This window comes from Mus musculus, chromosome 13, assembly GCF_000001635.26.
Source record: "Mus musculus strain C57BL/6J chromosome 13, GRCm38.p6 C57BL/6J".
Taxonomy (NCBI): domain Eukaryota; kingdom Metazoa; phylum Chordata; class Mammalia; order Rodentia; family Muridae; genus Mus; species Mus musculus.
The window spans coordinates 94,416,148-94,430,046 of NC_000079.6; the positions used below are offsets into that span (position 1 = coordinate 94,416,148).

The 13,899-nt window shown below is 38.7% G+C and overlaps 1 protein-coding gene across 4 annotated transcripts in view; it reads left to right on the forward strand.

The window, feature by feature from the left end:
- The window catches only part of Ap3b1 (adaptor-related protein complex 3, beta 1 subunit), a 207,357-nt gene that overhangs the window by 57,188 nt on the left and 136,270 nt on the right, over positions 1–13,899 (forward strand). For all 4 annotated transcript variants that reach the window (XR_001780749.1, XR_382728.3, NM_009680.3 and 1 more), the window contains exon 7: positions 1,814–1,996. Coding sequence is in view for 2 of the 4 variants with exons in the window: in NM_009680.3 (NP_033810.2) it covers positions 1,814–1,996 (183 nt within the window). In the remaining 2 variants the exon portion in view is untranslated. The remainder of the gene's footprint in view (positions 1–1,813; positions 1,997–13,899) is intronic.

Sequence of the window (13,899 nt, forward strand, 5' to 3'; positions counted from 1 at the left end):
TTTAATATCTAACCATTTGAAAGAAAATACATTCTGGGTTAAAAAAACATTGATTTTAGATAGCATTTAAAAAATGAAAACTATTTAAAACTTAAAATGAGCTCAGTTCTACAGATTATTCTAAGATGTACCTCTTTTTAAAATTTAACATTTTTTACCAGTTATTATTTATGATAGTAATTGATTTGTATATAAAACATATTGATGTTTATGACTCATAAGTAGGAGTTAATTCTACAGTTTTATGTTCTAAACTTGGTTATCTTAAGAGACTTTTTTTTTTTTTTTTTTTTTTTTTGTTGTTGTTCTTTTTTTTTTTTTTTTCCAGACAGGGTTTCTCTGTATAGCCCTGGCTGTCCTGGAACTCACTTTGTAGACCAGGCTGGCCTTGAACTCAGAAATCAGCCTGCCTCTGCCTCCTGAGTGCTGGGATTAAATGTATGCGCCACCACACCCACCCCTTAAGAGACTTTTAAATTGTTAATTTTAATCTCATTTGACCACAGTTGTAAGTTGCTGTGCCTGCATTTGAAGAGTAATTCATGCAGAAGACATCAACATGTGGAGTTGCAAACACGCATTTAACATGCTTTCCATATCAGCAGCAAATAGGAAGTTAGACATATAATGCATTTTTATTTAGCTCACACAAATAATCAATTCTTTGCTTTTTCGATTGAGGTGCATACATGCTGGGACCAGCAGGCACCAGGACATGGGTAGGGCTGGAGTCAATAAATGCGGCTTCACGTTTATACTGATTGGTAATTCATAAAATCCCCACAGGACTTGAAACTTGTTTAGCATAATAGCAAGTCTATATTCTGAGCTGTTTTCTTTCAATTGTGTTGTTGGTTGCATATTAATAAACTAAATGGCAACCAAGTAGAGGGACAAACACTCAAAATATGAATATCATTGTAGCTAATATTTTTCAAAAAGTACCATTTCAATAAGTTATATTTCTATTTAATTGCTTATTTTTTAGTCATTGGGGAAATTTTAGATACTAAAAGGAAAATCCCCAGTGTTTAGAAAGAATATGATAATATTTTTTTCAAAACCATATTATACTGTTGGATAACTGTATATATACCTATGGTACACATATAGAAGAATTTGTATATTAAATATTCTGCTTGCCTTGTATCTTTATACTAAAGGAATCTTAGTTTTACCCAAGAGTTTTAAGAGCATGACAATTCAAAAGTCAACATTTGTGATTTCATTAATTGGTCTAGGGAAAACTGCCACCTTTTGGCAATATATTATTCTCATTTTTATGCATGATATACTAACATTTCAGTCACTGTATTTTCTTTGAAAATAAATTATATTGTTAGACACACATGGGTTAAAATGTGTATGATTTTAAAGTGTGCTTGCATTGAAAATACCCTGAGTTCTTTGTAACGTAAGCCCACTGTTGCGTCCCGACCAGGTCAGTTTGAGTTGACAGTGTGTCTCTGTGGCTGCCGTGGATCTTTCTCTGAATGTCATTACTACTAAGAAAGCGTCTTTACGTTAAAGCTCAAGTTTGTCTTAAAAAGAAAACTGAATAACGAATACTTAATTCATTATACAATATATTAGAATTTAAGGGATGAAATAAGATAACCCTGATTTATCTCCCTTTAGAAAAAGGTTAGTTTTCTCTACTAATTAGTACTCCTCAAGGAAATGCTACTTTGTATTACTCATTTTAACTGAATGACTAAAACTTTGGCTCTTATTGCTAACATTGTGCTAGCTGACTAGGAGGTTAGGTGAATACAGAGTGTATTTTAATGAGTTACTATTTCTTTCTTCTTAGCTGGTGGCTGGCAGTGTGGTGATGGCCTTTGAAGAAGTGTGCCCGGATAGAATCGATCTGATTCACAGGAATTACCGAAAGCTTTGTAACCTGCTGGTTGATGTTGAAGAGTGGGGGCAGGTGGTCATAATCCATATGCTAACAAGATACGCTCGGACCCAGTTTGTCAGTCCTTGGAGAGAGGTGAGTGCTCGTTGCTTTCCTGTTTGTGAAGTGGACTAAGGGTGTGGGTTAACTTTTACAAAATACACAGCAAGCAGTAATGAATCGGAAATCCACATTTTACTGGGAACTCATTTTTGTGATTGACAAGTGTTTTGACAGTGACTGATTCCTGTTTAAATATGTACTATGTAATCTTTCATATGATACCTGGCAAGAGACCGCTGTTAGGACACACAGGTTCACATGACGTTATCCAGCCCTGGGCTTTTATTGTTGCTGTTGTTACTTGTAGTTGAGTTTGCAGTTTTGAGCACTATTTATCTTAGGGACTGAGTGCAAAAGTAGGTAAGTGACTCTGTGCCGTGAATTTATGCTTAGGGGGGCTCATTTCTAGACCTTTTATAAACTACTGTTGAACTTTTAAACTTCTTTCCCCCAGTTTTATACTTTTAAAATACTTTTTTTTATTTGAAATTTTTATTTTAATTGAAGTGTGTGAAATCAATAGTTAAAATGTCCTATAAAGTGAATTTATTTTTGTTGGCAGGTTGTTATTAGCAATTTATCATATTCTTTACAATAAAACTTAGAAACTTTAATTGTATAGTTTGTAATAGAACTCACTCATTTGTTTCTAAGCAAAAATCAAACGTAAATTTGAACTTGTATAAGGAATCTTAAGCAGTACTACAGTAGTACAATTATCTTTTGACTTTTTAATGCAATATTTATTATTTCTGTGTATGTGTACGTATTTGCATGTACGTGTACAGGCATGCATGTGTAAGTGTGCATATATGTGTACATGTGTGTATGTGTACAGGTAATTTTGTGTTCATGTACATGTATATGTTTCCACAAATGTGTGTACATGTTTTTCACATGTACGTGTGCATATATGTGCCTATATATGTATGTTTCCATGTTCTTGCTTGTGTGCATGTGTGTGCATAAATGTATTTTGGTGTGCGTGCATGTGTTTTCACAGTGTGTGTGTGTGTGTGTGTGTGTGTGTGTGTGTGGTCAGGCATGCACACACTCCACATGTTCCAGTTCCTGAGTAGGTCAGAACTGGGAATTGAACTCAGGTCCTCTGGATCATCTGCAAGCACTCTTAACCAATAATGAGCTTTCTCTCCAATATTACAAACTTGGAAAATCAGTTGTGAGCTCCACTAACGGATTATACAGTATTTAGAACATCTTGCTTTTTTTTTTTTTTTTTTTTTTTAATAAAGGAGCTAGCAGCAGTGTTCACAGAGCTTGCTGCTGTCTCTCTCTCTCTCTTTTTTTTTTAAGATTTATTTATTATTATATGTAAGTACACTGTAGCTGTCTTCAGACACACCAGAAGAGGGAGTCAGATCTTGTTACAGATGGCTGTGAGCCACCATGTGGTTGCTGGGATTTGAACTCTGGACCTTCGGAAGAGCAGTCGGGTGCTCTTACCCACTGAGCCATCTCACCAGCCCCCATCTTGCTTTTTAAAATTAAAAGTTACTGCTGGGCGTGGTGGCGCACGCCTTTAATCCCAGCACTCGGGAGGCAGAGGCAGGCAGATTTCTGAGTCAGCCTGGTCTACAAAGTGAGTTCCAGGACAGCTGGGGCTACACAGAGAAACCCTGTCTCGAAAACCAAATAAACAAACAAACAAATAAACAAATAAAATTAAAAGTTACTAATCTGAGAGGAAAATGTAAATAAAATTTCACCAAGTGGGTACCTTCTCATAGATATTTTAAGTGATATGTCAAGCTTACAAATAATCAAAAAGTATTGCGTACAGTTTTCTACATTGACTTGTGTTTTAGTATAAAGAGATTAAACCATTTTCTTATATATTTGTCTCCTGAACACTATGTCTCAGTTTGTTTGTTTTTCTGATTGCTTTTGGGGGTGTTGTTAGCAAAGCTAGGGCCTATGTGTGCTAAAGATGAGTCTCCCACTGAACTGAGGCCTCTCAGCCCTTCTGTGCTTTAAGTTTTCAGGTTTCTCTTTGTGGGGCTCCTGAACTTCATTGTGAGTAAAGCAGTTGCATTTTTCTCCAATATGTAAAAATTTATTATGCTACATATGACTGAAATCTAAAAAGTGTTGCTATTAGTGGAAGTTACTTTGATTTATTATTGACTAGAGTTCAGTTTGAAGACTGTTTTACCAAATGCCCTTCCCGTATGTATAAACATAGTTCATGGTTTCTTTAAAGAATTATTTTTTTATTTTATGTATGTGAGTACACTGTAGCTGTCTTCAGACACATCAGAAGAGGGCATCAGATCTCATTACAAATGATTGTGAGCCACCATGTGGTTGCTGGGATTTGAACTCAGGACTTCTGGAAGAGCAGTCAGTGCTCTTAACTGCTGAGCCATCTCTCCAGCCCAAGTTCATATTTCTTTTTTTAACCACTGTCAATTAACACTTGAAAATTTTATTTTGTTTTCATTTTATTCTCAAAACAGCCTAGCATCTGTATGCAAATGGTTTGTTGCCTTGTTAGTGGATAGAAACTGGCACTAAGCACACTGTATCTTCTAAAAATGTGTATCATTTATTAAAACTAAAGTTTTGTAGCTCATTTTCCTCTCGAGTTTTATTTCATCTTATTTTAGATGAAATAAGCAAAACCATGTACAAAAATCAAAGCTCGGCTAAATCCTACTCTTACATGTGTATTTGTCCGTTTTATAGCTATCTAGGGAGGAGAGGCTGCGCTCTTTCTTTCTTTGCTTTTGCATGTTCATCCCATGGACGTTAGTTACTGTGAAGAGGAAATAAGGTCACTGTCCTAGCGTCTTAGAATTGGACTGTTGATTATTTCTTTGTCACTCATTCATCTGACTGTGGCATCATTGTAGACCCCGTGGATTCCAGACTTGTGCAGTGCTTTTCAGATGTGCTGCTCTGTCCTGGGATGCTGTAGTATCTACCACTAGGGGTGGGTGGGGGCAGAATGTGGGGCCTGAACATGTGTGAGTGGAGTGTGGGTGGGCAGGGTGTGTGTGTGTGTGTAGTGTGGGTCGGGGGTGGAGTATGGGTGGCTGAGGAGGCAGAAACCTGAGCTGAGGGTTTGACTAAATGTGTTTGGACTTTTCAGTGCAGCTTGCATATGATTTCCTTGGAGACAAAATGCATTGGCTTGAAGGAAAGAAAGAAGCAGCATTTAGGTCAGATTTGTAAATTTTCATTAGTTTAAATCATATTCCTTTTTTAAAGTTACAGAAGTACTTTAATATGTAAAATAAGAATAATTTTTTAAAAAATAATCTTGTTGACCCTTGAGAGTGGTTGTTGGTAACCATTTAATTTCAGTTATGCTAGGAGTTAAAATTTTACTATGGATAAACATTTCACTTTAGTTTTTAATGTAAGATGCTGTAAATTGACCCCAATCTATGGAAAAAATGACTTTTTGATTAGGTTCTATTTGAGCATCTTGTTTAGCCCAACATATCCTGAGTATTAGGATTGTATCTGTGTGTTTTCTTAATATTCTATAAAGAACCCTTGAGAGAGGAAGATATAATGAGTACTTGTTGTATTTTCAGAGCTAGCGACCACAACAAGCTCTGTGTATACACACACTCGGTAAAACTATGCTTTGACTGTGCCAACACTTGGGTCATGCCCACACAGCACACTACGATTTTAAACTTACCTGAGTCTTCCTTGGTTCCGATTGCTGCAGATACTTAGAGCAAGAAGCTGAGATATCTGTACTCCCGGGGACTCTCTGACTGTTTTCACGCTACTTTCATCTCTTTAGGACTGCCTTTGACTGAGATCTGGAGAAATGGCTCAGTGGTTAAGTGTAGTGTTTTGAGGAGGACCCCAAAATGGAGAGTTTCATTCCTAGCATGCTTGGTGGTTCACAGCTGCCTGGAACTCCAGCTCCTAGTGGATTCAGTGCAGGAGCCTGTACTCATGCGCACATATCCACTCAGGCATATACTTACACACGTTAGTAAAAATAAGGAAAGATAATATTTTGTAAGACTAAACACAGTTTAACTGCAGTTGAAAGAACAGACATGTTAAGCTCTATATCTGCTTTCTGTTTCAGAAATTGTTTTAAATGTTTATAGTAAAGTTTGTATTATAGCTAAGGTTATCACAATAGACACAGTGGCTATGACCCAGTGGAACAGAGCACTGAGGACTGTCCAGCCTTCCTGGGATCAGTGGGGAAAAGAATTTTGGAGTACTTCCTTAACTGCAGTCATAGGCAGAAATCCCTCCTATAAGTGCTATGCAAATACCACCCTGCCATACGTAAATCAAGGGCATTTTACCTAAAGAAGAATGTGCCGATGGGAAAGCAGTGTCACCAAGTTAACATCTCAACTTAGAAGTTATTTAAAATAGAAATTTCGTATCATATCAAATTTAGGTATTTTGATTTCCCTTTCTTGTATTAAATGGGAAAAATGATACTCTAATTTATCATTTTGATGTACTTATGTAGTAGATAGTCTTTGTTGGTCATGGTATCTTATCACAGCAAGAGAAAGGTGACTAAGGGAGAAGTTGGTACTAGAGAGTGGTCTATTGCTGTCACAGGCCTGACTGAAGCAACTTATAGAAGAAAGTTTATTGTGGGCTCATAGTTTCAGAGGGCTAGGGTCCATGGCCATCATGATCGGGGCAGCAGGCAGGCAGGCTCAGCTCTGGAGCAGTAGCTGAGAGCTCACATTTTGAGGCCCTACCCACAGGGCCTTAAATCCTTCAGTAAAGTTACCCCTCCTCACCCTTCCCAAACAGTTCCACCCAGGATTCAATCATAGGAGTTTATGGGGGCCGTTCTCACTCACACCACCACGCTGGGCAGTCAGAATTTTCATATCTGTTTACAGATAAAGATACTGAGGCATAGAGATTTTAGCAGTTCATCTAAGCCAGTACTGTCTAGAAAAGGTAGCCCAAGAGACAGTTACTGGATTCTGAAGGCTTTCATCCTTTCCTTTTACTATGTCACCTATTGTTTGTATTTGCTCATTGGTTTCCTATCAGGTAAGCTCAGTGGCCCTAATCTATAGCGCTCAATAATATAGCTGTAATCAAATATTCCTTCCAGAGAGAAAAGTCTCTTTGAATTTGTGTGTGTAAGTATGTAAGCCAGAGAAATACTTGAGGTTCCTGTTCTGTGGATGGCCACCTCATTTCACTGAGATAGGCTCTCTCCCTGAATTGGAGCCCTGCTGGTAGCCAGCCAGCACGGAGGGTCCTCCACAGGCTTTTTCATGCCTAGTGGGGATTCAAACTCAGGGCTTCGTGTTGCTATAGTAAGTCCTGTTACTGCTGAGCTATCATCTTTTTTTTTTTTTGAATTCCTAAGAACATTTCCATTAATATTCTTGAAGGGTAGTAAATGTTAGCTTTTAGGAATTCAAAATTATTAGAAATAGTTTTTGAGGTGAGCTGATGTGCATATTTTTGTCAGTCTGTTCTCAAATGAACACATCATATAGAAATAAGCTCCTTCGAGGCCAGAAGAGATTTTTAATTTAGTTTATTTGCATCATTATAGATGAGTATTTAGGCTGTTTATATGTAAATGTACGATTTGAAGAACAATTAAGTGTTGACAAAGTAGATTGCAGTTGTATCAATTGCAGTGCATTTTCCATAATTTTTCTAACTGACATCTTTGATGATAAATAGTGGATGCCAAGTCAAAGCCGATTATACAGTGTACTAGGAATTCATGGGGCTGTCAGAGAGAAGACCGATTGACTTTAAATTTACATATTAATGAGAAGATTTGTTAAGAGGGTGCTTGACTATAGAAAATAACAGCATATTTATAGGGCACGACATTTTATAAATAAAGCTGAGGCAGGAAAATGGAAATTAAACCTTTTAGGTTAATAAATTCAAGAGGCTACTAAAATGTGTATTTGCATTTTTATTTTCTTAAATTTACCTTACTCTTTGCAGTCTGTGTCAGCTGGTTTTCCATTCTAGGTCAAGTTTGTATAATTTTCAAGGATACGACATTATTTAAGTATTTTCTTTGTCATTGAAGCCTGTTATGGGAGAGCATGTAAATCTCTAATATAAAGTTGCTTTTATAAAAATAATGGATTTGAAAATAAATAAATTTATTTTGAAAACAAATATAAAACAAAGTGAATGTGTTAAGAGTGGTCTAATATGCTGATTTCTCTTCAGATCAGACAGATCTTTCTTCCTTTAAGAGTTATTTAAAATAAAATGAAACAAACAAACAAACAAACAAACAAAAAAACCCAAGAATGCTGAGCCCTGTTCTGGCATTAGCTGTAAGCTGAGAGTGAATGAAACTGTCTGGTGCTGAGGGAAAGCTTTTCATGAGTAGATCGAGTTCTGTTAGAGCTGGTAGGAGGGGAGACGTGTAACAGCCATGAAGACTGTCTACTCTGAAACTTAGATGTAATCCTCACCTCGATGGCTTAGGCTCGATGGTGGGCGCAGGCTCGCGCTTCTCCAGGCTTTTATCCGCTGCGCTTGGAGTGAGGGAGCGGCTTTTGCAGTTCTCTGTACTTTTGTACTTGAGTTTATAGAACCTTAGATAGGCAGAAGGACATTCATTTTAAGGGTGGAGTTTTGCTTAAACTGTTTTTAGTACGCATGTCTTTTCAGAGATTGTTAGAAAATAACTCATCACAGTGCACACTATATATATATGTAACCATATGCATGCATACATGTTGTGTGTGGTTCTTTTCTATAGGTTAATTTTAAAACAAACAAATTTTGTAGTGTGTCTTACCAGTGAACTACTACTGGATTTTGCTGTTCTGTAGAACCTTTAAAAATGAAATATGGAGGATTTATTATTGAATATAATTTTTACAATACAAATGAGATAAGTTTGGGTGTCAGGAGACAGCTGTTGGCAAAGGCTTTAGCACAAGTGAACTGTGGAGCTGTGGGCCTGGGGCTGGCAGGGCGGGGAGGGCTGTCCTCCACTTGTTTATGGAACATTCAACTTAAAGATCCCTATTCTTTTCATTGTTTGTTCTTGATTGAATGTTTTAATCCTAGGAGATTCCTTTTGCACAAAAGTGGTTTTAATTTTATCCAAGTAATATGCACTGCTTTGAAACATCTCTTATTTAATATTTGGCAGTTTCATAGTCATGTTTTTGATTATGTACACCAACTCCCTGCTCCTTTTTCTTTTAAGTTTAATAATACTGTAAGCTTTTGAGTGGTGTTCTTCTGTTGCGTCCCTTGCCGCGTCTGACTTCCTTAACGTTCTTTGTATGTGGTCCTGTGTTTGCAGTTACTTTTAAGATTTCTAAATACGGCACACTTTTTACTATTTTAGATATCACCTACCAGCTTTTCCTGTAGAAATGAAGATGCCTCTGTTTTCAGTTCTAAACATTTTATCTGTTATGTTTCTCTTCGACCAAAACAGTTTTTTGTGTTGCTCCTAGAAGACCTCCTGTGTAAATTCTTAAATTTTGTTCAGCTGAAAATATCTTGATTCCATTTTTTTCTAAATTTAAAAATTTTTTTTTTTTTTTTTAAAGAATGGTTTCAATCCATAGAATTCTTTGTGGCCCATTGTTTCTGTTCAGGAATTAGTCAGTCACTGTACCTTTGTATATTATGTATGTATTTAAATATTATAATATCCATTGTACTCAGTCTGATTACATTCATCTCTCCTAGCCTCTCTCATTCCACTCCGATCCTGCCAACCCCATTTTTCATTTCAACTAGTCCCTCCCTTCTTTCCCCTCCCTCCCTTCCTCCCTCCCTTCCTCCCCCAGCAGCTGAGTGTTTTGGTGTGTGTGTGTGCGCGTGTGCGTGTGCGTGTGCGTGTGTGGTCACAGCTGCTATCTGTTGAGGGTTGCAGCGGGCACACCATATCCAGAAGAGTGTGCACTGAGTTTCTCCCCGTACTTTGGTTTCCACCATCTTTTGCCCCATCGTGTCTGTGTTCCCTGGGCTTCAGTTGGGTTGGCATAGAAGTCCCACTTGGGGCCAGATGTTCATCACACACTGACTCTCAGCAGTGACCAGTTATAGGTCCCCATCTGGACTGTCACTCATGGCTGAGAGAAGCTTGTCTGACCAAAAGCCTAGAGAGTGGTATGAGACATAGGGTATATATGTACTAACGTCTCATGTCTTGACGTTTTATGCATAGAGTCCATTTGTTTATTTCCTTTGGCGAAGGAGCATCTAGGACTGAGCCCGGTCCTTCACATTGTTGAGTGAGCACCCACCACAGCTGAGGGAACTGAAGCTGCAGCTCCTGGAGTACATCTCAGCTCCAGGTCACACATCCCTGTGAACCCACCGGCTCTGACCTTCCATCATGTCCTGTTAGCTAGAATGACTTAATATACCCTCTGATCCCTGCCACCCACTAGAGATGCTGTGACAGGGGCTAGAGGAGCCATGCCTCAGGAAACACATGGCTTCTTCAAACAGCTGGCTTCTCGGTTCTTTTAGGACATTTGTGCAGATATAGAATGAAATTGACTGGTGGAGAAAGGAAAGTATCTTCCATGTTCTTCATACTGATTTCATATAAGTTTGAAGAGATTGTAGTTCTGAAAGAATACTTAAGTTTAGACTTTTAAGAGATGTGTATACACACAGTGAACATAGAGTAAGTAAAAAATAAGTGCTCTGTCAAAATTCAAGGATAGATCTCAAGGATAGGCCAGTTTTATTTTGATTACATTGCAATCATTTTAAAGATTTATTTATTTTTAGTCTTTCTGTGTGTTTGGCCTGAACGTATGTATGAACATTGTAAACATACCTGGTACCTGCAGAGGCCAGAAGAGAGCATCTCATCCCCTAGAACGCCAGACCTAGGCCTGAGCCCTCTGCAAGAACAGAGCATGCTCTAACCACTGGGCATCTCTCAGCCTTGTGTCACTGTACCTTTTGAATCCTGAAGTAGGCATCTGGTCTGTGGAGAGGAAGTTACACTGTAGGGTGGATGTTCTTTATCTGCAGTACTTGCCTGTTTGTGCTCATCTATGTTGCTGATTCATTCCATTTTATAAAATTTGTTATGAAAACTTTCACATTTAAAAACAGCAGTTCATCGTAACCTTCACAAGTACTTGAAGATGTTAATAGTAGATAAAAATGAGTTTTCTTAGTCTGACGTCCAGATACCAGCTCTTCTTAGATAGTCGCTTCTGTCTATTTCATGTATAACACACAGAATAACACTATCTATCCAAGTAGAGAGTAGAGAAAATCAGTGCATGCACACGCGTGCGCGCGCGCGCACACACACACACACACACACACACACACACACACACACACACACACAGAAGGAGAGAGACAGATAGGGAGGGAGGGGGAGAGGGTGCGCAGAACCAAACAGAAGCTTGCTGAAAAGTTGAGTAATTAAAATGAAGCGCTCGCTGCCAGGGTCCCGCAGTAGATTTGAACAGGCAGAAAGTGAATCAGTGAACTAGAAGATCGGTCAGCTGAAGTGATCTAGTCTGAGGAGCAGAAAATGAAGTAAAATGAGCAGAGAGCAACAATGAAATCCTGATGAAGCCTGTTGAGTGCCCTCAGATGTGCTTTTATACAATGTGATGCCTGAAGCAAAGGGGGGGGGCATCTAAAGGAACATCTGAAGACAGTGACAGAACACTCCAGACCTGAAAACAGACACTCCTTGATCTAGTCAAGAAATTCAAGTTCTTGGAAAGGACTTCTGGATCCATTCCAGGACCACCACTGTCTGTTGAATGTCAGATATCAGGAGAGTCTTGAATGTAGCCAGAGAGAAGGGTCACTGTGTGCAAGGTTTTAGCTGCCTTCCCATTGCATGTTCAAAAAACTGATGGCTTTCTTTTGTTTTGAGACAGGGTCCCTCTTTGTATTCCTAATTGTCCTGGAATTCTGTGTAGTCAAGGCTAGCCACAAACTCAAAAAGATCTACTGGGACTGGTGAGATGGCTCAGCAGTTAAGAACACTGGTTGTTCTTCCAGAGGTCCTGAGTTCAGTTCCCAGTAACCACATGGTGGCTCACAACCACCTTCTGGCTTGCAGGTGGACATGCAAACAGAACACACACATGCATAAGTCAATTAGAAAAAGTTTAAGAAAAGATCTACCCGACTCTGCCTCCTGAGTGCTGGGATTAAAGGTGTGTGTTATTACTCATGATTTTTGTTGCATTGAAAGAAGTAAAAATGTCAAGCAGGAAGGATATAGCTTCCAAAAATGGAGAAATTGGCAAAATTAGCTTCCAAAATGGAGAAATAAGTATATTGTGGTATGGACATACCTATTCATCTAAATTTCTTGATATATTTTAAAGTAAGCATAGATAGTAGGTCACAGAGTCCCCAAGCACTTACTCTGTCTGTCTTTAAAGTTCGTTAGTCATTCATTGAGTATTACAGCTTGTTAGCTTGTGGTATACAGATTCACAGGAAAGTGTGACAGACTGTTAACAATTGTGAATGTGTTAGTGCCACAAAGCACCTCATAAACTCGTAGTTGTTGTTCTCTCTCTGGCAGTCCCCAAGTTGACTTGCTGATGCTTGCATCCTGGCTCTTGTTTGTAAGGCCACCACAAATACTATGTTTCCAAAGTAATTGAGATGGGAGTTTTCCAGAGCCCCCCTTCCCTATTCTTAATTTAGAATATTAGTATATGCACATAAGTATCTTGTTCTAAGTATTAGAGTATTGATTAAGAAAAAGAAGTGTTAGATCTGGGCTTGGTGGTTTAGCCCATAATCCCAGCACTTGTAAGTCAGGGACAGGAAGGTGGATCTCTGAGTTTAAAGCTAGCCTGCTCTACATAGGTTCCAGGCCTTCCAGGACTACATGGTGAGACTCTGTCTCAAGGAAGGAGAGAGAGAGAGAGAGAGAGAGAGAGAAAGAGAGAGAGAGAGAGAGAGAGAGAGAGAGAGAGAGAGAGAGAGAAAGCTGATTTATATCTTGTTCTAGAATTTCTAAATATATTATAAAAGCTGTGCTACAATCCCCCTTTTTTTTAATGCCGAAAGGAAGAACTGAGTTTATCAGTTTGAGTTGCTTCCCTGCCTGCAGTGTGATCTCCATCCCGGGGATTAGGTAGGGCGAGGGCAGAGTGAGTGCATGAGAAGTCATCTTGCTTCTCCTTACTTCCTGCTTTGTAACGAGCAAGAACTGTTCTAAACTGTACTCACTGCAGCCAAATGTGGCCTTTAAAAAATTCCTATCAGAGTAGCTAGGATAATTACAGCCCTTGTTTCTCAGGCTTTGGGGGCTCTGCCCTGATCAGCATGGTCACGGGCATATTTTATTTCAGGGAAATTTGAAAAATGCTTTATGCAGGTCTTCCATCCCATTTCGTAGAAGCAAAGTTTGGAAATGGATGCATTCTGAAAGTATGTTTCTTATATACTAGAGCTGAACATATAGCCGAATATATAAATGAGAAGTGTTGTGGGCAATTGAACACTGAAATTTTTATAGTGGCTCAACACAAAGTTACTGTGCACAGGTGTTTCCGTAATTGTGATGTATTGGGGAGATTCAGTGTTCAATGGTCCTCAAATCCACACTTCCACCTGTGTGGTAGATGCTTACTGGGCTGTGGTATAAAACATGCAAAATGAACAGCATAGCAGTGTTTTTCATGGGGCGGATGGGGCACTGTCTTACATCAGTGGACACACCCTGTATTGCATACTGGGTTCTGAGGGAGGAAAGTTCACTTCTTCTTTAGAAAAAAAAAATAAGTGTTCCTACTTGTACTTGTCCATGCTTGTGTGTTTTCTGTCATGGATAAATTCACTATGGTGTAGCTATAGTGAATATAGCTGACTCATCTGAGGAGTGAGGCCCCTGCTAACCACTTACTCTCTGTCCTTGTTAGAGTAGCTAACCTTATGTCAGAGAGGTGTGCTGTCAATATATATTGCTGCAGGAAGGTGATGGGCTGTCTGTG